Below are 26,239 nucleotides of genomic sequence, written 5' to 3'. Positions count from 1 at the left end.
ACAAGCAGGCTGGAGGCGCCAGTCCTGTCCCACCGTCTGTCCCAGGTCCTGGGGCCCCACACGGCCCGGCCCCACGTCCCGCCCCTCCGCTGCTGCCCGTGCATCCCCGGGCTCTGGCTGGAAAGGCCGGGGCCGAGGTCACCTCCTCCGGCAAGCTCGCCATGCCTGGCCCGCAGGGGCTGGCTGCCGGCCGCGTGACAGCAGGTACAGCCTTGAGCCCAGAGCTCTGGTGACTGATGCCCTGGCCTCCCAGGCCCAGGCGCAGGCTGTCCCTCTGGCTCCTGCTGACCCAGGGGCACCTCGCAGGGAAGTAAGGCAACACACACGGGCCACTGCTTTACAGTGAGGACTAGGCCATGTGTTTAAAAATGAGCTTAGGGCTTCCTCGGTGGTCCAGTGGTAAAGAAGCCGCCTGCCCGTGCAGGAGACCCAGGTTCGAGCCCTGACCTGGGAAGATCTCACGTGCCTTGGAGCAACGGGGCCCCGGAGTCGAACCTGCGGAGGCCCGGGCACCCGCGTTCAGTGACAGGACATGCCACCCAAACGAGCGCCTGCACCCCAAAACCAGAGAGCAGCCGCAACCAGAGAGACGTCCCTGCAGCTACGAGGACCCCGCGTAGCCACCACTACAGGAAATAAATCAGCTTAATCATCTTCATGAAAAGATATCAGAATATTTCACGTCTCGAAAGAATGAGTTGTGCAGCATGCGTGTTTTAGAAGAATTCTTTATTTTGAAATAATTTAAAACCTGAGGAAAAGTTACAAAAATCTGTATAAAGCTCTCCCGGACTCAGCAAGGCGGACATCTTGCCTCGCCTGCGCTCTGCCCGGGTGCAGCGAGGGGAGGCGGGCGCTGTGCTTCAGGGGTGACCTGAGCATGCCGCCGCGGGCGGTCTGTCTTGAGTTCCCGCCTGAGAACCCGATCAGCAGGCGCGCCCGGCCAGCCCAGGCTCCGTCTGCTCACGTGGGGGCTTCAGAGTTGTGCGGAGTTAGTGACACTCGGGGGAGCTGGCCCACCCTCCCCGGGACCTGAGGTGAGGAGCCAGGGACACCCCCACACCGCGAGGCCCGGGTCAGCTGCCACCTTTCCCAGGACAGCGGCCTCCCGGACACTTCACGTGTCAACACAGCATCAGGCACGTTTGACGGACGACTTCTGAGTTTTTAACCAATATACAAAAAAATACAACCACCACCAATCTCTCTCAGACTGCAGCCTCGAGCTCATCCTGTCTCTGGAAAAAAAGACACTGCACCCCCACTCCCTTACTGCCCAGCGCCTGCCCCACCTGGCCCCCTCCCTAAGATATAAACAGTTATCTGAAAATCGTTTAAAATACAAATACAATATAACCCTGGAGCAAAACACACTACCTTACAATACAGCTCCCCCTCCTTCCATAAGCCACACAAGGAGACGCCCTGCAGAGAGGGCCCCCGTCCCCGCCACATCCTGAGGGACCCCCGCCCCCCGCCCACTACATCCTGAGGGACCCCCGCCCCTGCAGGGCCTGGGTGCACAGCTCAGCCTGCTCCCGCAGGGCGCCGGCCTCTGGGGCGCCCCTCAGCAGGAAGTGGCTGATGAAGAGCTTCAGGCCCTCACGCAGCAGGCCCAGCGCCGGCTTGTCCGACACCCTGGGGAGGAAGGGACACGCGTCAGGGACCAGCTGCCCTCGCACTCCGCGTGCCCAGCTCCCACTGAAGCAGAGGCCTCAGCGCAGAGCGTGCCCTACTGGCCGCACATCACCTTCAGTTTGCTCCCATCCCCCAAATTAACGCACAAGACATCATTCAAATTAAAACCGAAAAGCCACACCTAAATACAACATAAAGCACAGCAAACTTGCTTTTCTAAGATAATGTGAGTGAAAATGCTTTCTCTTTTCTCTTCCATGTTTTATCAAAAACACTGGGAACAAACCTTGCAAAAATCAAACTAAGGTCTTCAACTTCTGTTTCCATTAGCAGTATATATAACACTTTTCGTAAGAAGTGGACTCTGGGTTTGTCCAGTTCACTGAATTCCACAACCTAATAGAGTCAGGACGAAAAATAATAAAGTTACACAGGCTTAGCCAACTTTTCAAGGATTTCTAGGCACAGTCTGAGGGAACGACTCCCCCTCCCCGCCCCCTTAACTAAGGTTATCTCCAGTCTCATCAGGCGACCAGCTGAGGCCCTGCGCCCTCATCCCTGTTGCAGGGTGTGAGCCCGCCGGCGAGGGGACTCAGCAGAGCTCAAATTCAGGGCGGAGGGGTGCCGAGCGACGCAGGACTCCCCAGAACTGAGAGAGGTGCAATCATCTCCACGCCTCAGAGACACTACCCCCTGACTAAGACCACACATACACAGAGAATCTAGGTCCAGGAGGGACAAGTTTGTGTCTATAAAAATCACAGTACACTTATACAGTGGAACGCTCTCCAACACTAATAAAACTGGAGAACAGAAGTGCAGAGATCGGCGTGGATCCATTTCAGGCTTATGCTGAGTTAAAGTAAAGGACGGCCGCAGCCTGGTGACCCTGTGCCACTGACAGTACGGGGGGACCAACGTGCAGACAGAGGCCCAGTCAGACCCCGGTGAAGGAAGGAGGGGCCAGCCTGGCCCAGGGGCGTCTCCAGGACCTACTGCAGCCGAGGGACACGCCGTGCACCGACCCTTCTGAGCTCAAACTCCAGTAAACAGAAGGTGAGATCCCCCCAGCAACGAGAAAGCCAGAGAAGTCTGTGCCGTAGGCGTGCCTCGTGCCGGGGTGTGGGGCGAGGCGGTGGGCCCTCACCCTTGGTGTGGCATCTGACGCCCAAGCCCCCACCCCAAAAGCACAGGAGGCTAACTGGACAGGCGTGTGAGCAGCCCCTGAGCTCGTGCCCCTGGCCCCATGGAGAGCAGCCGGCAGCTGTCAGGGTGCCCTAAGCTACCGGCAACTTGACGCTGCCTGCTCGGCTGCCCGGACCATGAGGATGTTTCCCAGGCGAGTCAGGATCCAAGGACGCGTGTGTTCCTAAGGCAATGAACACACTGGCCCTGGGCCCCGAGCTCACCACTGGACTGCACGTCCACTTACACGAGGACTTCTCCCCCTAAAATGCCCTGCAGCACCACATGCGCCCAAGCGGGGAGGCTTCTGACACGTGGAAACAGAACGCGGAGGTGACTGTGAAGTCAGACGAGGACTGTGGCTGCACCTGGGGCCTGTGCCCCTGACCCCACGCGGCTCAAGGCTCAGCTGTATGCTTTCAGATTCAGTGCCCTGAATTATTCCATACACTTCACACACCTTTAAGAGGGAAAGTGGCAGTGACTTTGTCTTCAACAAGTGGGCCACCAGATGAACCAAATTAGCAAAATTAGTGGCTGGCAAATTTTCTAGGTCCCGAAATTTGTCCCATATGCTGAACTGGAATGTCATCTAACAGAACAATAAGGAGAAAAAAGTTAAAACCTCACAAATTATTAGAATAATCACTGCAAACATAATCCAAAGGTAGGCACTTAATCACTCAGAGGTGATACCCTTAAGCTGAAGACTTCTTAGAAACAACTACACTGGCTTCATTACACAGTAGTTTGAAACTGCTTCACAGTCATCTTTCTCTTTCGGGATGCTGTCCCTCAAATAAAGAAACACTGGACCGCAGAGGCCTCGCCGGTCCACCAGGTCACGGCACCCTCATTTGTGACACGGGCTAGGGGCACCATGTGGACCCGGGGAGCCCACCCGCCGCACTGGGCTTCAGGCCCACAGACAGACAGAGATGGCAGGCGGCCTCTCGGCCCCGTCACCTGGAACCTCCGCTCGTAGGCACAGAACTTGCCAGCCAGGAAAGCGTAGAAAGGGTTGTAGGTCTTCTCCTGCAGACAGCAGTCCACCAGGACGTGAACGATCTCTCTCTCCTGCTGATCCTTAAGCCCCAGCCTGGAGGGCAGAAGCAGCGAGCTCTGAACCTTCAACCTGCCCGATGTCGGCAGCCTTAGGCAGACAGCTCTCCCAGAGGCACTCCCTGTCCAGCCGCCTGTCTGGTGAGGTGAGCCGAGCGGAGAAGGTGGGGGGCAGGACTGGACCCCCGGCCCCGGGAACAGGGGACCCCGAGCCTACACGGGCCTGGGCTGGGGCCGAGCCACAAGAACAGCATGATAGCTGCGGGCCGGCAGTGTGTCCCTGCCGTCGCCCCTGCTGTGTCCCGTGTGGGCGGGTCTGGCCACAGTGAGACCCACCCCTCCAGTGCAGGGTGGAGCCTGCACAGTCCTGCAACACCTACCCTCTATTTCTTTCTGATTCTGAAGCAAATAAAGGAAAATTAATTCATACTAGACTTTTTAGATGTACTTTGTCAAAGTACACAGATGCTTTTAAATCGCATTACGACTCAGTAGAGGCCACACGGGAGGTTTAATTTAGATACAGTCAGAAAGAAACTTTACCAGGAAGAGTTAAGCGACTCACGACAAGCAGCGGCCACCGAGAACCATCAGGTGGCCACCGGGTCCTTCCAATCAACAGAGCACAAGCTGTCCGCATCCGGAGCGACCAGCGGTCAGTCTCAGGAGGGACGCTGTTGGGGGGGGTACCCCAGCCCTTGACTCAAGAGGCCAAGTAGGAGGTGCACATAGGACTTACTTCAGGAGCTTCTCGAACGCATCCAGGAAGTCTTCACTCGTCATTACCGTGCAGAATATGTTTCTCCTGACATCGGTGTTCATTCTCTGCTTGCGGGCAAGCTCCAGGATTTTTGAGCTAACCTGCAAAGAGGGACGACAGGGCGTAGGTCGTACACACACGTCACTAAATTTCTCCTTTGGTTCAGTACAGTTACGAAGTTTCTAAAAACTTCTGTGTGTAACCCTGCGGCCTGACCTCGGGGATAACCGTAAGCCATACGTGTAAGCGCTCAGTCTTCATTTCTGAGCACCACCCCTGCTACAGCAAGAGACAGAGCAGGCCCCGGAGGAACCCGCCGGGTGTGGGCGGTCTGCCCGAGGGCGAGGCGCAGGGCGGCCGGGCGTCTGACGGTCGCGCGTCCCCTCACTGCTCTCTGCACCTAAGTCTCTTAGCTAACGTTCCAATACTTTCAGAGGAAGTAGCAGAAATGGAATTACACGAGATCACAAAGCCACAGCAACTTCTGTAATATCATCAGATGACCCCAGGGACAGCTGCGTGCGGACTCGGCCCCCCACGCACCGTCCCTGCGAGCGGCTTCTGCGGGGCCTTCTGCGGACCGCCGTCCACCATCGGGGCGCCGCTCCAGGCGGACCCCACGATCCACCAGCGCCCGGCGCGCTCGGCGTTCAGGATGCTGTCCCAGGACACTCGGAGCTCAGGGTCTGTCCCCGCGCCGGTGCCACGCACCTGTGAGAGAGTGGCCGGCGGCCGGCACAGCGGCTCAGCACACGAGCACCACCCAGGATGCCCTGGCCCGGGGAACGCTGAGCCGAGTCGCCGACAACCGGGACACTTAACCCCTGGGAGGGACGCCAGCGTCAGAGGAGACCTCCATGTGTGAGCTTCCTGGGCCCACCCCCAGACGTGCTGTGGGAGGGCAGCAGTCCCACGGGGCCTGGGGAGAGCCCACGGCCGGCAGCAAGGACACCGCCAACGGGCCTGTGACCCGTGGGACACAGCGACGGGACCGAGGCCCGGGGCTGAGGGAGCTGCCAAAGGGGCCCATGGCGAGAAGTCCCAGGGAATTTCAACAGACGAGCCCTCACCCCCCAGGCTGACCTCGCTGGTCTGGGTGGGACCCCGGGCAGAGGACACGCCTGTCAAGTCTCCATGTCGTTGAGGGCTCAGCAAAGGGGTGTCCACAGCTCACAAGGAGGGGGTCTCACCACAGAAACCTGCAGATTCCCCCATCTGGGGACCCCGGCGACTGGACGGGCACCTGACCTGTGGCTTCTGTCTGCTGGGGGAGTCTCGCGGGATAGTGCAGCCAGGGAGCATAGGCGCTGGGAGGAGGGCTCCCCAGGGAGGAAGGGGGTACTCCCCAGGGAGGAAGGGGGTACTCCCCAGGGAGGAGGGGCAGGCTCCCCAGGGAGGAGGAGGAGGCCCCCAGTGAGGAGGAGGGGCAGGCTCCCCAGGGAGGAGGGGGGGGCCCCCAGGGAGGAGGAGGGGCGGGCTCACCAGGCCTCTCTGCAGCTTCCGCAGCCTCTCCACGGGCTCAGGGTCGTAGCCTGGAATCTTCCGCACGTCGTTGTTCTTCAGGGCCAGCAGCGTCTCCAGCATGAAGCGGACCTGAGACACAGGCAGGAGGAGCCACCCTCTCAAACGGGGGGAACTGGCGGCCCTTCAGCTCGGGAAGGGAGGGGCCGCCCTCCCGCGCTCAGTCACCACCGCCCTTGAGCAGCACTGCCAGGCGGCCTCAGGTGCCCCCTTCCCACCCCGACTTCTTCCCATTCCTGGCCCTTCTCCTTCTTTAACTCTCAGACTGGGAAGAACACTGTACTGAGAGAGAAGCTCCAAGAACAGCAGTGAGAATTCCCACAGGCCCCGGGCAGAGTCCCCGAATTGTGAACGCTGAGACACAACCCACACCACGGGCGCACTGAGCACCTGGGCCGCCGCCCACCTCCTCCAGCTTTGTGCCACCACGAGCTGAAGGCACTTGTCTGCTGACCTCTCTATGGTCAAAGCTAAAGGTCTGTCTAGTCAGGGCTGTGGTTTTCCAGTAGTCATGTATGGATATGAGAGCTGGACTGTGAAGAAAGCTGAGCACCGAAGAACTGATGCTTTTGAACTCTGGTGTTGGAGAAGACTCTTGAGAGTCCCTTGGACCGCAAGGAGGTCCAACCAGTCCACCCTAAAGGAGATCAGTCCTGAATATTCACTGGAAGGACTGATGCTGAAGCTCAAGCTCTCATCCTTTGGCCACCTGACGCGAAGAGCTGACCTTTACCCCTGCCTTTTTCCTGAGGATCCAACACAGGGGAAGGGCGTTGGCTGGGACCCCCGCTTGGCTCCCACCCGCCTCCATGGTCCCCAGGACCCTCAGAAGGCTCAGCCCCGCCTCCCTCCTCACAGTGAACCGGCTCTCATCTCAGGATTTCAAAACTGGGCCAGGCTTCCTTTCTGGTCTGTGTCTCACCACCTGGAGACCCAAGCTGGGCACGTGGTGTGACCTCTGACCCCTGTCTCCCGCCCCCCTCCCTGAGTCTGAGGACTTCTAACTCCTAGACTCACGCCCACTGCAACTCTGCTAATCATCACCCCAACCCAAGGTGGCTTTTCTCTTTCCTTTTTTGCAGCCAAAGTGACCTGAGCGTGAAAACGTGTTTACCTACTCAGAACTCATCACGGGCCTCATGCCTCTGGGACAAGGTTCCAATTCCCTGGGAGGTTCACAAGGCCCCGAGGCCAGCCCCTGCCCGCTCCCCAGGGAGGCCGTCCCTGCCCCTCTAACGGGGCCCCTGCACCCTCAGCCCCCCACGGCTCCCCCAGGGAGGCTGTCCCTGGCCCTCTAACGGGGCCCCTGCCCGCTCCCCCAGGGAGGCCGTCCCAGCCCCTCTAATGGGGCCCCTGCACCCTCAGCCCCCCACGGCTCCCCCAGGGAGGCCGTCCCTGCCCCTCTAACGGGGGCCCTGCCCGGCCCCCCCAGCCCCCACAGCTCCTCCAGGCCTCTCAGTCTGCAGGAGCCACCATCAGCCCCACTTTCCGGACAGGGAAACTCAGGCCTGCAGCACGCAGTCCCACGGCGGCCAAGTGCGCTGACCCGAGCCTGTCGCCACAGGCTTTCCCAGTAAGCTTCTTCTGAACAGCTGAACGCTCTAAACCCGTGAGAGTAAAGGAGGAGGTTCATTCACGGACCAAAGAGAAAGCCGCAACGCCGATCAGGCAGGAGGCACAGGGCTCACTGGGACGGAAGGGGCGCGCGCTGAGGCCGCGCAGGCCGTGAGGAAGCAGGTCAGGAGGGCGCGTACCCTGGTCTGGTCCCGGAACCTGCAGCCTGCTCCGCTGGCTCTGGCCTGAGTCTCCGTGATCAGCTCCTTCAGGGACAGGGCGTCGTCCTTCCTTAGCGAAAAGCCCACGGTCTTCAGCATTAACAGGATCAGCTCAATATCTTTTTCCGTGAAACTTTCGACAAGTCTCCTCAAAACGTCAAAGATGAGGAGAGACTGCACCACGTGGAAATTGTACAGATGGGCGATGATGGTGAACAGGTTGTCGCACTCCTTCCCGTCTCGCCCGCTCTTATACACGGTGTCAAACCTCCTCACCACCGCCTCCAGGAAGTGGGCGCCCACCTGGATGAAGAGCAAACACATGACTGCAAGCAAGGCTCCAGTTAGCGGTTCTTCTCAGGGGCCCTTCTTTCAGCTTAAACTCGTAGTAAAAGAATTCGTGCTTTAAAAATAAACATAAAACACACAGGTAGCAAGATATGAGACCTCACAGGGCAGAAAGTTTCAGAGCTCGAGCCTGAGGGCACAGAGCTTCCCAGAGGAGAGCCCGAACTTCACACGACGCAGAGCAAGGCGCCCAGGCCTCCCTCCAAGGGAGGTGCCTTTGGTGGCCAACAGCCACTCTAGTTCCTCGGAAAATACCGTTGTGAAAACTGCTGATGCAGCCGCATCTCTAAAAAGGTGCTCTCCAGCGCGGAGCAGTCCTCCGGCTCAGTCTGGGCCTGGAGGGCGGGGACCTGGGGTGGGGGGTGGTGCAGGTTAGTGGCGATGCTCCAGCTGAGACTCAGGAACAAGGATCACTGCAGCCGGGCTGGACCCGGGCAGGCAGAGCGGACATGAGCGACAGGGACAGAGCCAGAGCGGGTGGCCAGTCACGGAGGGGAAGGGTCAACCATCTAGGTCACGGGGCTGACGGAGCTTTCAGCGGGGGCATTAACCTACAAGGAGGAGCGGGAAGGGTGGGCAGGGACTGCCGCTTTAAGACTGAGTAAGCCCGAGCCCCGGATGCCTGGGTGGGCGGCTGGAGAAGCAGGGCCTCGTTAGATCCCCGGTGAGGACGGACTGCGGTGGAAAACACACACAGCTTGCTGGCAAACCGCAAAATGAGGCAGTGCTGGGGGCCCTCAGTTAAAGGCAGCCGACGGGAGCAGGGAGCAAGGGCTCCGCAGAGGCAGCTCTGACGGGCCAGACGCGTCCTCTGGCCTCTAACGACCTGTGAAGTCTACCCTGTAAACACCCAAGTCAAGCCTCTTCACTGAAGACACCCCTGAAGAACACACACTTTCGGTAACGACCACTATGCTACATTCAACAGACCTTTAAAAACAAAAAGACACCAGAATTCTGCAGACGTCGAGAAAAAGCGTGCGCCTGCAAAGCGGGGCTGAATAAAGCTCTGCCCGTCCCCTGCCTGGAGCCCCGAGGACTCGCACAGGGCCAAGCTTTCCTGAATACAGATGTCGTCTGGGGAAGGCGGCCTCGTCCACGCCCCCCGCTTACTCCGCTATCTCACGATAAAGTCCTGTCATCAGAGCTACCTCGGCAGCCCTGGAAGCCACTACCCTGGGCGAGCGGACGCCAAGGTCAACGTGAGGGTGAAGAGGAGGCGCCACGGCGTGCGGGCCCCCCGACCCGACACAGGAGGCTCTGAGCCGGGACCGAAACCCCGGGGGCGGGGGGAGGGGGCCAGGCTCCGAGCAGCAGGCGCTTTAGACACGTCGTCCACGGAATCCTGACACAGGGTCCCTTCACAGACTCGCGCAGGCCCGCGGCCCACCCAGGGACACCGACACTCCAAGGCCAGGCGCGGTCCCGTCTCCTCTCTTAGTGCCGTTTTCCCTCACACTCCGTGGCCTCCCGCCCAACAAAAAGGCCGGTGCTCCCAACACCAGAAACAGTCACCATCACGGTGGGAACACAGAGAAGGCAAAGGCAAGCTGGACGGAATGGTCCAGAGGGAGAGAAACTAACAGCCGACAAGGACCAGTCAGAACCAGAAGCCGGGCAACATCACGTGGGCACGGAGCGCGGTCTGGACGGAGACCTCACCGGCTGGCCACTGAGACGAGAGGCGCCTGGACGGCCGCGGTGGCCCTACCTCGAGGCCGACCGTGCGGTGCAGGACGCTGACCAGGAGGACGTGCTCCATGAGCAGCCGGGCAGGCATGGCCGTGTCCGGGGCACAGGCGCTCAGCACGACGGCGGTCAGCGTGGCGTTCATGTCCTTCCGGCTGTGGCCCATGTACAGCTCCTCCAGCTGGCTGCTGATGGAGGCCAGGTTCGGCTCACTCAGCCTGTACACAGGTGGAAAGACAAAGCGATAGGACCGCCGTTCTGGGGAGTCATTTTAAGAAAAGGGATAAGTTACTGATATACCAGCAGGTCCTGTTCTGTGTAGGCAAGCCCCAAAGCCAGCACATGTGTAGAGAACACACAATCCCCTGGGACCAGCAAGTAACCTAACTGCTCTCCTTCCGGCTGAGGTGCGGCCCCAGTGAAGAACACATGGGTCCCCGTCAGGACCAGAGAGGCCGTGGCGAGGACACCTGCTGCCGTGCTGACTCGGTGTCCCTGGCAGGCGAGGGGGCCGCCCTGAGCACATCCGCATGTGCTGCCGAGAAAGCCCAGCTCTCCCACCGTCAGCTGGCACGAGCCTCTGGGTCCCTGACGTGGAGCAGGGGCTGGACTGGGTGGGGATGGGAGGGCGCAGACGCACTGCTGCTGTGAGAAGAGCGCTTCGGCTAAAAAAGCGTCTCAGGCTCGGGCTGACTCCCTGAATCGCTCCTCCACTGTCCCAAGAAGACAGTCTCTTGAAGGGACAGCAGGCACTGCCTCGAGGTTACCTGTTGACCAGACCTTTGACCTGTTTCTTGAGCCTTTCCAGCTCTTCCTTTTTCTGGGCGTCCTCTGTCTCCTCCACTCGCCTCACATGAGGTGGGACGTACTTTCCACCATTTTCACCAAGATTCTGCTTGAAAGGACAGAGATAAATTACTCTTAGATACTGGATCCCCAGGCAATGGGGCAGGCAGTCACCACTGCCCACTGCTGCTTAGAGAACACCAGCTGTCTCCTGAGTGCCCGCTCTTGCCCTGGACAAGCACGCCAACACTTAGGTAACTGTCAACACTCCATTTCATCACCTCCCTTTTCCCTCTGGAGCCCTACTGACCTGGCTGCACACCTCTGGTTTGTTCCCCCCAGGGCCCTACATCCTACCCTTCCGCCAGCATCAATCGACAGCGGGCACGGCCACGCACAAACACCGAAATTATATGCACCACCGACGTTGGAGAAAAAGTTTGGAAGAACTTCAAACTTGCTCAAAACTAGCATCTAAGTTTACATGATAAAATTAAAATCGACCTACTGCTCACTGGTTCCTAGATTTTCAACTTCCGGGGTCACAGATCATTATCACCAAGCCTCCCCGACACCCAAGTGACACAGCCGCTAGGAAACAAACATGTTTTGTAACGCGAGATCCGTGCTTAGACAGAGAAAAGTGCATTCATGCACAAAGAAACTTAATCTTAAGACACCCACTAGTATGTCAGTTACACCTCCACGAGCTGTGACAGAGACTTGGGAACAGTCAGAAAGCCAGTGCTCAAGAGGAACTCATAGCACTTGGGGACTTGCTCAGAGTGCCAGGCATGAAGGCAGCAGGGACAGAAACGGGGCAGATCAGACCCTTAAGGAGGGGGAGATTCCCAGAGGTGTTTGACATCAACAGATAAACGCATCAGTGAGAAAATGAGGAAAGGCCTCGCGCACAGAAGTCCTAGTGAGAGCAGAGGCAGAACGCTGAACCGGGGAGGGGTGGAGAAGGAAGCAGCTCCAGAGGCGCATGTTGAGGTGCGGCCGTTTTAACAGATGAAGGGCCGTCCCTCGAGCCGTCAGCTCTGCCATGGGTTCTGAACTCGGTCGTCAGTGCCAAGTGAGTGTTCAGAGGGCAGCTGTGTGCTTTAGAAGGGCTCACTCCAGGAGCAGCCTGCACAGGAGGACTAGGTGGGGGCAGGCAGAGGCGCCGCGGCTGCCCGGGGACACACCACAGGTCGAGCAGAGCAAGGGGGCAGGGAGTCAGGTTTGCAGCCTGAGGACAGCCGGGGGCACGGCCGCCAAGTCCCTGGGATAGAAAGGGCTCTGAAGATGCTTTCCTCCTCCTCTCTCTGTTACCTGCTGTGTGCCCAGTCGTATCCGACTGTGTGACCCCACGGATGGTGGCCCGCCAGGCTCCGGTGTCCATGGGATTCCCCAGGCAAAGGTACTGACCCTACAGACCCACACCCAACCGCAACCCTCGTTCCTCTGAAGGAGATCCTGGAGGGCTGCGACCGTGCACAGGATACCTGACCGTCTGTACGCGCAGCCTCCGAGGGGTTTTCACTCCTCTCTCCATCTTCTGCAAAACGGACCCTCTTTCTGCCTCCTTCCTCCTTGGCTGTGCCCTGGGCTCCGCGCGCCTCCTCTTCGGCATCGTCCTGGTCCTCCTCCTCCTCCTCGCTGCACGCATCCTCGGCCGCCTGCCCGCTGCCCGGCTCCAGGTCCTGCTCCTCCCATCCGTCCTCAGCGTCAGTGTCCAGCTCACTTCCGGGGGGTGTGGGGCCCGCGCCCTCCTCCGCCTCGCTGCCGCTTTCACACAAGCCACTACTCTCCGCAGAGCCCAGGGCCCCCAGGACATAGTCGAGCCCGTCGCGGGCAAAGCTGAGCGGCACGGAGCTGCTGCCGTCGCCCTTCTTCCTGCGCTTGTTCAAGCCGAGGCGCCGCTCCAGCTTCCGGATCTCGCGGTCCTCCTCCTCGTTGGCCGCCAGGAGCGCCCGCTTCCGGGCGGCGGCGGCGGCGGCGGGGGCCTGGGTCCGGGCCGGGGCGGCCTTGGGCGGAGCCGGGGGGCGCCGCAGCCCCGCGGACAGCCGGCCCGCCTCCTCCCGCGCTGCCCCCGCCCGGGGGTCGCTGGCTTCCCCGCCCGGGCGGGGGTCCTGCGCGGGGCCTGCCGCCCTCTGGAGCCGGCGCGCCTTTCTCAGATGCCGCTTCTCCCTCCTCAGCTCCCGGCGGCTTTTCCTCCCGCCGGGGCGCGCGCGGCCCGCACCGCGGGGCCCCTCGCGGCCGCCGGGGGTCCCGCCCTCCGTGGTCCCCTGCACGAACTCCTCCACGGCTAGCTTCAGCCGCCTCAGGGGCCCCTCCCCACCGCCCCCCGGCCCGCTGCGCGGCCCGCGCCCGCCTCCGCGCCTCCCGCGGCCCGTGCGCCCCCGGAAGCCGCCCCGCGCCGGCACCGTAGCGCCGGTGGACGCCGCCATCTTTGGGGACGCACCAACGCGGGATTTCCGGCCGGGACGGGACTTCCGGGCGGGGAGCGGCGCGGGGCGCGCGGCGGGCCGAGGCGCCGCCCCCTGCTGGCGGGAGGCCGGCAGCGCAGGGAGCCGCGCGGTGCAGCGTTGTTCACAATCGGAAAACAACCCTCGTGTCTGTCGATAGTAAACCAGATAAGTAAACCACGATATATTCACGTATCAGAGCATTATGCGAACATAAAAACCGAGAGGACTACCGTTGCAAAGAATAACCGAGATGCATGGTAAAAACCAAACATTGAAAACAAAAGAAAACTAAAGCAAAAAATAATTCAACTAAAATTCAAGAAGAGGCAGAAATATTTGGTCTTGGATCTAAACGGGCGGGGTTATTAGCTGCTTTGTTTTTGGTTTGGATTTCCAGTGGAGAAGGAAATGGCAATCCAAACCAAAAACAAAGCAGCTAAAATAACCCCGCCTGTTTAGAATGATGGGTCCCTCCAGGCTCTCCCACAGGCCCACAAGAGGGGCTCGAGAGCACAAATAACAGTATCACTTAAAAATGAAAACCTTAGGGATGATGGTAAAGAAGGCTCCGCGCTTTCTGGGGGTGGATCCTTGGGGTGGCATCGTGGGAACCGCGCGCTGATCGCGGAAGCCGTGTCCCGCGCTCGCTGCTCCGGCCTCAGGCCTCCGGACCTCCAGGCTCCGGGTGAAGACGCCCCTGTCCTTCACTGGTGTTGCTCGGATTGCCAGGGTGATGTTCCCCCGTCGTGGTGCCATGGACAGCCGCCCGCCAGCGTGACTGGTGCCTCCAGAGTTCAAGTGTGCCGGCATTCAGGGACCTGACCTGCTGTGGAAATAGGGCCTTTGCAGATATGTGGGTGGGAGGAGGCCCTGCTGGCCTGGGCAGGCCCTGCGTCCAGGGACAAGGGTTCCTAAGAGACGGACACTGGAGCCCCAGCTCCCACCTGGGAGACCCACCTGGACGTCTGAGGCAGCCAAGAGGACTCAGGGGGCCCGGCTCCCAGGACAGGCCATAGCAGAGGCTGGAGGAAAGTCCGCCTGGACAGGCCCTGTCCTGCTGCCCAGGGAGCCCACCGCACACACACCTAGATTCCCAGCTTCCAGCCTCAGCACCGAGCCTGTGGATGTCTGCTTTAAGCGGGGTGGTTTGTACCCGGAAAGAAGCATAGCGCAGGGAAGGCCGGAGCTGGGGCCCCCAGGACTTAGGGCTGAATGGTGGCGGGAGGACACCCGCGGGAAAGTGCTAGCCAGCGCTGGGGTTCCCATCCTGACCTCGCTGTTGCGTGACCTGCAAAGTGGGGATCCGCGGCCCATCCCACAGGGCTGCCATAATATCAGTGAGTTTTGAAGTAACTCGTTCCGCATTGAAATGGATCCTGTGCCCCCATCCACCCCCGCAGCTCTGCGGAGCCCTCGTTGCTGGCCTGTCCCTCTGGGTCACCTGCGTGTGGCTGCGGAGGCCTCCCCAGTGAGGGCTTGTGTCCCGAGGGTTCACCCCGCCGGCAAAGGCTGGGCCGGGAGCGGAGACCTCCCAGAGCAGTGTCCTCAATTCCTGGAGAGAAGAGAGGGAGGACCGCCTCCCAGCTGGCACCCCGGGCCTGGGGGTGAGGGGCAGCGGGAGGGGCCCAGGGGCAGGCCCCCCTCCCCAGGCTCTTCTGTCCTCCAGTAATTTCTCTGGTGCTGACTGGGGGAGGGCGCCAGCCAGCCTTGCGCCCACCCCTTTTAACAGGAACCAAAAAGACCCTGAAGCTGGGAAAGACTGAAGGCGGGAGAAGGGGACGACAGAGGATGAGGTGGTTGGATGGCATCACCGGCTCCGTGGGCATGAGTCTGAGTAAGCTCCGGGAGTTGGTGAAAGAGGGAAGCCTGGCGTGCTGAGGTCCATGGAGTTGCAGAGATTCGGACACGACTGAGCGACTGAACTGACCTGACCTGACCTGACTCCCATCACTTGCTCCCGCTGGGTGCTCTGGGAGGGGCTGGTACCTGGCCAGGCTTGGGGTCAGCGGCTCCCACGTCCTCCGCCTCTGCTCCGACCGGAGCCCGGCTTTTGCTCAGGAGTTTTCTTGCTCTGAAGTCACGACTTTGAAGACCTTGTCGGGGCTTAACGTAGGGGGGATCTTGGGGGTGCTTTTCAGCCGCAGGATCCTCGGGGAAGGCGGCCTTTGTGGCGCTTCTGTCTGCTCCCACCTGGGGGAGCCGCGCCTCTTAGAGCCTCAACAGGGCCGCAGGCCTGGGGGTGCTGGATGGCTCGTGCCTTTTCCCCTGGTTCTGGTGAGAGGGGCCGGCCGGGCGGATGAGGGGGCTTGGGCATCTGGCTGCAAACGTGAGAGAGCCCACAGATGACACAGGCAGATGCGTGGGCCACACAGGCCACAGCGTGTGGTAGGGCCGGTGCTGGTGTGCGTGCATGCGTGTGTGTGTGCGCGCGCGCGTGTGTGTGCGTGTGTGTGTGTGCGCACGTGCGCGCGCGCATGCGTGTGGTAGGGCCGGGTGCTGGCGTGCGTGCGCGTGTGTGCGTGCGCGCGCGCGCGTGTGTGTGTGCGCGCGTGTGTGCGTGTGGTAGGGCCGGGTGCTGGCGTGCGTGCGTGCGTGTGTGTGTGTGTGCGTGTGTGCGCATGTGTGTGTGCAGGTGCGGGCCAGAGGTGGGGCTGGAGGAGTGGGTGAGGCCTGGGGGGTGGCCTCGGCTTGATGCTGGGTGCAGTGGGGAGCCGCTGAAAACGTGGGCAGAGGCTGGGTGACCAGAACGGGGCTGCGTTTCGAAGCTATGGCCGGGCAGCTGGCAGGGCTGCCTGCGGCAACTCAGAATTGATGGGTGGACGGAGGCTGTTGCATCAGACGCTCGCTCCCCGGCCTGGAACAAACTGCTGGCTGCTGACAGCTCTTTAAAATAATAGCACGGATGATCTATTAAGAGTAAGATGATGCACAGCCGAAGTCTAACCTTCCACTCCGTGTCTTAGTCCGTGCGGACTCGTGCGACAGAGCGCCGTGAACCGCGGCTGAGGCTTCAGTCGTCCGCTCCCCGCGCCTCTGGGTCTGGAGCCAGAGGTCCAGGTGCCCCGGCCTGGCATCTGGTGGGGACTCGCTTCCCACGTCACTGGTGGCCATCCTCAGGCGCTGTCCCCGCCTCGGGGGAGGCTACGGGCCCGTCTGTGGACCCGGGAATAAGGACCCCAACCCCATCGTCCGCACCCCACCCCCACAACCTAATCACCTGCCAGAGACCCCACCTCCTAACACCTTCCCCCAACACACACGCCTTTAGGGGAACACAGCATTCAGTCCAGAACACTCAGCTTCCCAAACTTTTGTTTTAAAAAAACAATTAAAAAAAAATATTTTTAAATATTGTTTTTTCAGGTACAAAAATAATTCCTGTTCACCATGAAACCCTGAAATACCATGGTTAGACGTGTAATGAAGAAAGGGGCGTCCAGGGATTTCGCGGCGGTCCGGTGTCTGAGACTCTGAGCTCCCGGCGCGGGGCGCGGGCTAAATCTCTGGTCAGGGAACTAGAACCCGCAGACTGCAAGTAGGAGCTGGTGCAGACGACTAAGACCCGGCGCGGGCACAGAAATAAATACTGGAGAAAGGGGGGCTGCCTCCAGCTCTTCCTCCCCGAAACCCGCTTCCTCCCAGAGAGTCAGTGCACGTGTTAACTGGCGGCACGCTCGCTCTTCACCAGCGGAACGTTGCCCATCTGCCCCTGAAGGCACAGCTCAGGGTTTCCCACCTCAGTGACCTCGTCTCCACAGCAGCGCTGCCTGGGGTCCTGTTGAAAGCACGGCATGGCGGGTCCTCCCAGACCCCGGGCCCAGAGTCTGCACCTACCGGCTTCCCAGGGTCCCAGCCACCCCCCAGCACTGAGCCTGGGAGACCTGCTGGTTCTGGGTCCCTCACTCTTCTGGGTGGGTTTATGGGCATAGTTTATGGAACCAATCTGCTAATAGTGAATATTCGTTTCCTTTTAAAAACATACCTACGGCGCTATCCAACAGTGCCACACAAATATTCCTGTGTGTGTGGGGGGGGACCGTTCAGTGTTTTACGAAGTTATCACCCTACACGTTTTTTCGGCGTGTGTGTGCTGAGTTGCTCCAGCCGTGTCCGGCTCTCTGCGGCTCCACAGGCTGTAGCCCTCCGGGCTCCTCTGCCCCTGGGACTCTCCAGGCGAGAGCACGTGGGTGGGTTGCCTTTTCCTACTCCAAGAGATCTTCCCAACCCAGGAATCAAACCCGCATCCCTCACATCTCCTGCATGAGCAGACAGATTCTTCACCGCTAGCGCCAGCTGGGAAGCCCTGCTTGCTGCTGCTGCTGAGTCACTTCAGTCGTGTCCGACTCTGTGCGACCCCATAGACGGCAGCCCACCAGGCTGCCCCGTCCCTGGGATTCTCCAGGCAAGAACACTGGAGTGGGTTGCCATTGCCTTCTCCAATGCACGAAAATGAAAAGTCAAAGTGAAGTCGCTCAGTCGTGTCCGACCCTCAGCGACCCCATGGACTGCAGCCCACCAGCCTTCTCCATCCATGGGATTTTCCAGGCAAGAGTACTGGAGTGGGGTGCCATGCTTAGGGAAATTGTCTAAATATATTTTTTGAATGAACGGATAATGTCAATTTCCAACCAGAAACCTGAGCCAATTCCTCCAAATAGAGTGTGAGCCTTATAGCCACACACTCCGGAAAGCAAACTCACTAGAAGGACAATGCAGATGGCGGAGAGCAGCTTGTTACGCCGGCGGGCCCAGGGCAGAGTCTCCTCTTAGCCAAGGACACGACCAGTTTTTGTGAAAACCGTCCATACCCTAAGTGTACGTGCTCAAACCCGCCTCCCCAAATTCCCTGAAACTAGTCTGACCAAAGGAAAAGAAAGAATCAAAGCTAACCCGTGATTCGTATGCCTTAAGCCTAGGTAGTTAACAGCGGACAATTATCAATAGCCCTGTGGTCATACCCCAATAAGCATAATAGAATTTAAGATTCTATCCGGTCACACAGATAATTAGGGTATTCTCTTAGGACGGAGAGTCTAGGTGGGAGCCCTGGGGCTCTTCCATGGTGGCAGGGGCGGGGGGCAGGGGGTCTGGTTTTCCACCTGGTGTGTCGTTTCCATAGATACTGGGAATATAGCTCAAAGTCCGCTGTCCAGCCCAAGATGGAGTCTCGCTTTCAAGGTGGTCCCCTTCGGGACCTGCCCGGGGGGTCCTCTTGGCCCACCTGACAGGTGGCAGGTCAGCGAACCCCTCTGCAGCACCCTCACCAGCCCGCCTCCTCCCCAGCAGCCAGCCCTCCGACTCCGATCGAGACTGTCCAGCCAGACCCATGCCCGCTGCCCGGCCACTGCCCCGGGCCCAGGCCTGACCTCGTCCTCTGCAGTCCACTCTCGGCCTGAGAGCCCGTGGCAGCCCTTCCGGTCCCCCTGACAGCCGCTGCCCCCTCTGCGCCCCCTCTGCCGGGGCTCCTGGGGCTGGCCTCCCTGGCGTCCCGTGTGCCCTGTCTGCCGGCGGTGGCTGGAGCTGTCTCCCTGCCTGCTGCTCCCGTGGGACCCCCGTCCCAGGGGAATCCTGTGGTCTCTGCGTCTGCGGAGGCAGCAGCTTAATTCTGGCTTCTTCAACTTCCTGTGGCCTGTTTCCGGCTCCAGCGGCTGCCTCAGCTCCAGGCGGAAAGCAGGCAGTGAATGAGTGAGTAAATGAGCGAGTGAATGCCTTCAGGTTCTCCTGGGGCCCAGACAGGTGAGCCTTCACATCCTCAGGCTTCTCCTCTCACCTCGCTAAGAGAAAGACTCTCCAGGTGGCACCAGCGGTAGAGAGCCCCTGCCGATGCAGGAGACGCAAGTCCCCGGGTCAGGAAGAGCCCCTGGCCACCAAGAGAATGGCCACCCACTCCAGTATTCTGGCCTGCAGAATCCCACGGACAGAGGAGCCTGGCGGGCCACAGTCCATGGGGTCACAGAGTCGGACAGGACTGAGTGCTTAGCACACATGCGTGCTTGTTAAGCTGCATGTTTCGCCAAGAGCAGTGGGGGCCAAGTGAGCTTGAGCAAAGGGGTGAGATGGACTGGGAGACCCCCGGGGGAGGGTCTCCCGATGAAGGCAGGCCTCTGAGCCAAGCTCGTCCTTGGGCCAGAGCGTGTAGCTTGTTCTGTTCGCTGCAGGCAACACCCACTCACAGAGAACCAAGGAGCTGCCCCCAGGTCGCAGACCTGGGCTGACATCTCTGCCGAGTAAAGCAAAGGGAAAAAAGTCGTAGCTGTACTTTGTGATTTTCAGTATTTTTAGTTTACAAGCCAACTATTCATCACATTAAGACACTGATCTATAAATAAAATGGAAGGCAGTGATACATCTGGGTCTTTGCAGGCCTCAAGTTGAGGCGATGATCTGTAAATATATTTGTCTGTGTCATTGAGCCCTTTTTTATTAATGTCGCGGCTTTCACCGTGGTTATCAATTTCATTCCGGATTACCAAAGTCCTTACAGAACCTTTGTTCCCTGGCGTGGGCTGCCTCGGTCAGCGCTTATGCGTGTGAGTAACATAAAGTTACATCCACTTCTGGCTGGAGTCCAGCTGGGTCGTCAATTTTCATTAGCTCTTCCTGTTCTTTCTATATTTTTACCCATTTTCAGTGTATTTTTCTATTATCTGGAGATGCTTCTCCCTTGTGGAGCGCACATGACTGAAATGCTCTTGAACTGAGGGAGGTTACATTTCTGACTCCAGTGCTTTGGCCACCTGATGCAAACAGCTGACTCGTTGAAAAAGACCCTGATGCTGGGAAAGACTGAGGGCGGAGGAGAAGGGGACAACAGAGGGTGAGATGTTTGGAAGGCATCCGACTCAAGAGACGTGAACTTGGGAAACCCCTGGGAGATGGTGAGGGACAGGGAGCCTGTCCCGGCGTGCTGCAGTCCATGGGGTCGCAAAGAGTTGGATACGACTTGTCAGCTAAACAACAACACACATTTCTGACGTGGCTCACTGTATCTTCTTGGCAAAAGCTAAGCCTGTTTTGTTAGTCATGTAAGATTTCTATTTTTTTTTTTCTTAATCTTTCTTTTGGCCACTGGATCTTAGTTCCCAGAGCAGGGATGGAACCCAGGCCCCTGCGGTGGACGTGCACAGTCTTAGCCCCTGGACTGGGGAGTCCCCGGTCTCTCACTGCCGTTCAGGAAGCCTCTGCTGTTGACGCCACAGCAGGCTGTGTGGTCAGGGGGCTCCCCGTCCTGTTTCCCACGAACACTCTTGCACGAGACCGTCCAGCCTAAGTCAGCGCTGCGGGCAACTCCGGTCACGGGGACAAGGGAGTCTCCTGCCCTTAGCCCTGGCTTTGAACTCTGTCTCCTAGACAGCCGCCACACCGATCCCGGTCACAGCGCATGCTGCTTATATCCTAGACAGCCGCCACACCGATCCCGGTCACAGCGCATGCTGCTCATATCCTAGACAGCCGCCACACCGATCCTGGTCACAGCGCATGCTGCTCATATCCTAGACAGCCGCCACACCGATCCCGGTCACAGCGCATGCTGCTTATATCCTAGACAGCCGCCACACCGATCCCGGTCACAGCGCATGCTGCTCATATCCTAGACAGCCGCCACACCGATCCTGGTCACAGCGCATGCTGCTTATATCCTAGACAGCCGCCACACCGATCCCGGTCACAGCGCATGCTGCTTATATCCTAGACAGCCGCCACACCGATCCCGGTCACAGCGCATGCTGCTCATATCCTAGACAGCCGCCACACCGATCCTGGTCACAGCGCATGCTGCTTATATCCTAGACAGCCGCCACACCGATCCTGGTCACAGCGCATGCTGCTTATATCCTAGACAGCCGCCACCCCGATCCCGGTCACACCGCATGCTGCTCATATCCTAGACAGCCGCCACACCGATCCCGGTCACAGCGCATGCTGCTTATATCCTAGACAGCCGTCACACCGATCCCGGTCACAGCGCATGCTGCTCATATCCTAGACAGCCGCCACACCGATCCTGGTCACACCGCATGCTGCTCATATCCTAGACAGCCGCCACACCGATCCCGGTCACAGCGCATGCTGCTCATATCCTAGACAGCCGCCACACCGATCCCGGTCACAGCGCATGCTGCTCATATCCTAGACAGCCGCCACACCGATCCCGGTCACACCGCATGCTGCTCATATCCTAGACAGCCGCCACACCGATCCCGGTCACACCGCATGCTGCTCATATCCTAGACAGCCGCCACACCGATCCTGGTCACAGCGCATGCTGCTTATATCCTAGACAGCCGCCACACCGATCCTGGTCACAGCGCATGCTGCTCATATCCTAGACAGCCGCCACACCGATCCTGGTCACAGCGCATGCTGCTCATATCCTAGACAGCCGCCACACCGATCCTGGTCACAGCGCATGCTGCTCATATCCTAGACAGCCGCCACACCGATCCCGGTCACAGCGCATGCTGCTCATATCCTAGACAGCCGCCACACCGATCCCGGTCACAGCGCATGCTGCTCATATCCTAGACAGCCGCCACACCGATCCTGGTCACACCGCATGCTGCTCATATCCTAGACAGCCGCCACACCGATCCTGGTCACAGCGCATGCTGCTTATATCCTAGACAGCCGCCACACCGATCCTGGTCACACCGCATGCTGCTTATATCCTAGACAGCCGCCACACCGATCCTGGTCACAGCGCATGCTCCTTATATCCCAGACAGCCGTCACACCGATCCTGGTCACACCGCATGCTGCTCATATCCTAGACAGCCGTCACACCGATCCCGGTCACACCGCATGCTGCTTATATCCTAGACAGCCGCCACACCGATCCTGGTCACAGCGCATGCTGCTTATATCCTAGACAGCCGCCACACCGATCCTGGTCACAGCGCATGCTGCTTATATCCTAGACAGCCGTCACACCGATCCTGGTCACAGCGCATGCTGCTTATATCCTAGACAGCCGCCACACTGATCCTGGTCACACTGCATGTTGCTTATATCCTAGACAGCCGCCACACCGATCCTGGTCACAGCGCGTGCTGCTTATATCCTAGACAGCCGTCACACCGATCCTGGTCACACCGCATGCTGCTCATATCCTAGACAGCCGCCACACCGATCCTGGTCACACTGCATGTTGCTCATATCCTAGACAGCCGCCACACCGATCCTGGTTACACCGCATGCTGCTTATATCCTAGACAGCCGCCACACCGATCCTGGTCACAGCGCATGCTGCTTATATCCTAGACAGCCGCCACACCGATCCTGGTCACACCGCATGCTGCTTATATCCTAGACAGCCGCCACACCGATCCTGGTCACAGCGCATGCTGCTTATATCCTAGACAGCCGCCACACCGATCCCGGTCACACCGCATGCTGCTTATATCCTAGACAGCCGCCACACCGATCCCGGTCACACCGCATGCTGCTTATATCCTAGACAGCCGCCACACCGATCCCGGTCACAGCGCGTGCTGCTTATATCCTAGACAGCCGCCACACCGATCCTGGTCACAGCGCGTGCTGCTTATATCCTAGACAGCCGTCACACCGATCCCGGTCACAGCGCATGCTGCTTATATCCTAGACAGCCGCCACACCGATCCCGGTCACAGCGCATGCTGCTTATATCCTAGACAGCCGCCACACCGATCCCGGTCACAGCGCATGCTGCTTATATCCTAGACAGCCGCCACACCGATCCCGGTCACAGCGCATGCTGCTTATATCCTAGACAGCCGCCACACCGATCCCGGTCACACCGCATGCTGCTTATATCCTAGACAGCCGCCACACCGATCCTGGTCACAGCGCATGCTGCTTATATCCTAGACAGCCGCCACACCGATCCCGGTCACAGCGCATGCTGCTTATATCCTAGACAGCCGTCACACCGATCCTGGTCACAGCGCATGCTGCTTATATCCTAGACAGCCGCCACACCGATCCTGGTCACAGCGCATGCTGCTTATATCCTAGACAGCCGCCACACCGATCCTGGTCACAGCGCATGCTGCTTATATCCTAGACAGCCGTCACACCGATCCTGGTCACACTGCATGTTGCTTATATCCTAGACAGCCGTCACACCGATCCTGGTCACAGCGCATGCTGCTTATATCCTAGACAGCCGTCACACTGATCCTGGTCACACTGCATGTTGCTTATATCCTAGACAGCCGCCACACCGATCCTGGTCACAGCGCATGCTGCTTATATCCTAGACAGCCGTCACACTGATCCTGGTCACACTGCATGTTGCTTATATCCTAGACAGCCGCCACACCGATCCTGGTCACAGCGCATGCTGCTTATATCCTAGACAGCCGTCACACTGATCCTGGTCACACCGCATGCTGCTTATATCCTAGACAGCCGTCACACCGATCCTGGTCACAGCGCATGCTGCTTATATCCTAGACAGCCGTCACACCGATCCTGGTCACACCGCATGCTGCTTATATCCTAGACAGCCGTCACACCGATCCTGGTCACACCGCATGCTGCTTATATCCTAGACAGCCGTCACACTGATCCTGGTCACACTGCATGTTGCTTATATCCTAGACAGCCGTCACACTGATCCTGGTCACAGCGCATGCTGCTCATATTAGAGCAGGCTGGTAAACCTTGGATGTAAAACACACACGCACACACACACACGCACACACGCACACCTCCTGGAAGGCTGCCCTTTCAAACTGCCTAATGCTGCTCAGTGTCATTACTGGCTACACGACCAGCCTTCCAGGTTACGCAGATCCCAGCCTGAATGCAGATACCGTCTTCTCCACTCAGAAAACCTGGGACTGTGATAATAACCAGACATTTTTTTTTTCTAAATGGAAATAGTTTGATTTCTTTTTATCAGAGTAAAATTCTCAGATACTATCAAAAAGTTTGAAAAAGAAGGCGGGAGAAGCCGCTGCTGTCAGTGACTGCTTGTGCCCCAGTGTGTGGCTCGTGCCTGGGCGTCCTCGAGCAAGGGGCTTTGTCCTGGGCCCCACTGGCATGGAGGTGAGCGGGAGCCTAGAGGGTAGGGGCAGCCCTCAGCTGCCAGCTCGGCTTCTTCCCCAGCCGGGCGGGATTGGAGGGTCACTGGGCACGTCCAGCTGCGCACACCCTCAGCGGGGTGCTCACCATCCTGGCCGGACCCCCACCGCACTCAGACCTCCATCAGACCTGACCTGCTGAGGTCCCTGTCTCGAGGTCTGCTTCTGGAAGAATCGAGGTCACCAGAGCAGTTAAAAGAAACAAAACCTACTGCTAAGCATCAAACAGTGATCCAGAAATCACCAAGGACACACACACACACACACACACACACACACACACACACACACACACACTCACACACACACTCTGGGGAGAAGGAGGGTGGGGTCCTATTCTGTCCTTTCTCTTTCCCGAAGCCCTCACATGCCCGGGGAACGGACCAGTTGTGAGGATGGGGTCCAGCAGAGAATGGACTCACCCCCGGGCTGGCAGACAGACACACCCCTGGGCATCTCAGGCAGCTCTTTCTCCCTCCGAGCCCAGAGCCAGCAGACCTAGCCCCAGCTCCCTGCTGGTCTTCCCTCTGCCCAGGGCGTCCGCCCTGCCCCGTGCTCACAGCGACACCGCCTCAACCCACCCAGCCCCGACCAGACAGGACCTCTGCTTTGAAACTGACTTTGGATCTCTTCCTCCACGTCCCCAGACGTCTCCCCGGGTCAGAATTCCCCCGGCGCCTGCATGTCGGCCCTTGCCTGTCTCCCCCCAAGGACAGGACCTGGGAGACACTCGTCTGACTCCTTAGAGCCCTCCAGAAAGCACGCATCCCCGGGTGGGCTGAAGTGGAGAGGTTGTCAGTACCCACAGCAGCAGGGTGGGGAATCCCTGGTGGAGTCGCTTGGCTCTCGAGGGTCCCACGGGAAGCTGTGGGCTCACTGTGATTATCTTAATTACCCACACTACAGCATTTTTCGTTCTCTGGGAGAAGTTTTAACAGGTCCTTTAAAAAAAGTTACTAAGTGGTCTCGTATTACACTCTTTGTGTGTGTGTGTGTTACACTCTTGTGCTAATGCTGCTTAGCACATAATGAGCTTAGACTGTAACTGTTCCGTGTCAGTCGCAATAAGGTAATTGCTCACAGTCATGGTGGGTTTACCGTGAGCTGGGCAGGAGTCTAAACTTTTGGAAACCCGTCAGTTTACTTAGTGTCCCCAAGATCCCAGGAGGTGCAACAGACCAGGACTGTGGTCACCCCTCAGCATGCAGGGGGCGGGGTTGGGCAAGTCAGTGCAGCCGGCGCCGGCTGGGGCTCCCCGGGGACTACAGGGGCCTTTCCATGTGTTCCCTGAAGGACCAAACGCTGCTCGAATGGTGTTATGCTGGCAAAAAAATGGGTCCCTCTAAACACACTTATTCACCGTGTGAAGACTTATTAGGTGTTTAAGATTAAGTCTTTGCACTCACCCAGCAATGCTGCTGCTGCAAGACATCTTTCTTATGTTGCTTCCAGAACGTTTACACTGCATTAAAAAAAAATAGACAAAGAAATAATAACTACCCGGAAGAAAACCATTATCTGTCACCTGGCAAGCGATTTATTGGAAGTTGGACCCGTGGCTTGGGAGATCCGGGACTCTGTGTAGACAACATAATTTTCTTATTAATATAGAGTGAATCTTTAGCAACAGTCAAACGCTGCCTAAACACCAGCTTTTCAACGGGGCATGTCTTAAACAGCGTGGCTGCAAAAGTCACACCCGTGAATCGGGAGACCAGTGTCGGTCACAGCCTCGTGTTACAGCCGCGGGTCTCCTCTGTGGAAAGTGTGGCTCATCTCTCGGGCGCCAGGAAAGTGCTCCCTGTGGAGAGCGGGAGCATGCACCCGAAGGCCCCCTCGCCCGGGCAACGCCCGCTGGCCCTCGCCACCTGCCACCTGTCTGAAGACCTCGGTCGTTCAGAGAGCACTTTCTACAGGCTTTTAAAGAGTGGACATTTATACCGGTGTGCA

General features: G+C 58.8%; 1 protein-coding gene across 1 annotated transcript; it reads right to left on the bottom strand.

The window, feature by feature from the left end:
* Window positions 1–1,481: 1,481 nt before the first annotated feature.
* On the bottom strand, window positions 1,482–13,199 carry NOM1 (nucleolar protein with MIF4G domain 1). The gene is made up of 11 exons (XM_068972471.1): window positions 12,255–13,199; window positions 10,746–10,873; window positions 10,001–10,196; window positions 7,921–8,244; window positions 6,128–6,238; window positions 5,189–5,356; window positions 4,625–4,746; window positions 3,790–3,922; window positions 3,284–3,415; window positions 1,925–2,034; window positions 1,482–1,638 (listed from the first exon to the last, which is right to left on the bottom strand). The coding sequence occupies exons 1-11, from the start codon at window positions 13,197–13,199 to the stop codon at window positions 1,482–1,484; spliced, it is 2,526 nt and encodes an 841-aa protein (XP_068828572.1).
* Between the last annotated feature and the right edge of the window lie 13,040 nt (window positions 13,200–26,239).

The sequence above is a fragment of the Capricornis sumatraensis genome, chromosome 5 (assembly GCF_032405125.1).
Source record: "Capricornis sumatraensis isolate serow.1 chromosome 5, serow.2, whole genome shotgun sequence".
Lineage (NCBI taxonomy): Eukaryota > Metazoa > Chordata > Mammalia > Artiodactyla > Bovidae > Capricornis > Capricornis sumatraensis.
This window is presented reverse-complemented; position numbering and strand designations above follow the sequence as displayed.

What these genes read in the sequence shown, in the direction of transcription:
- NOM1 (XM_068972471.1), bottom strand. Translation starts at nt 13,199, where the DNA reads ATGGCGGCGTCCACCGGCGCTACGGTGCCGGCGCGGGGCGGCTTCCGG. An exon ending in ACCGCACGGTCGGCCTCGAG is followed by an intron (nt 8,245 to 10,000) that starts GTAGGGCCACCG and finishes CTCTTCATCCAG; the next exon opens with GTGGGCGCCCACTTCCTGGA. An exon ending in GGTTCCGGGACCAGACCAGG is followed by an intron (nt 6,239 to 7,920) that starts GTACGCGCCCTC and finishes CCTGTGTCTCAG; the next exon opens with GTCCGCTTCATGCTGGAGAC.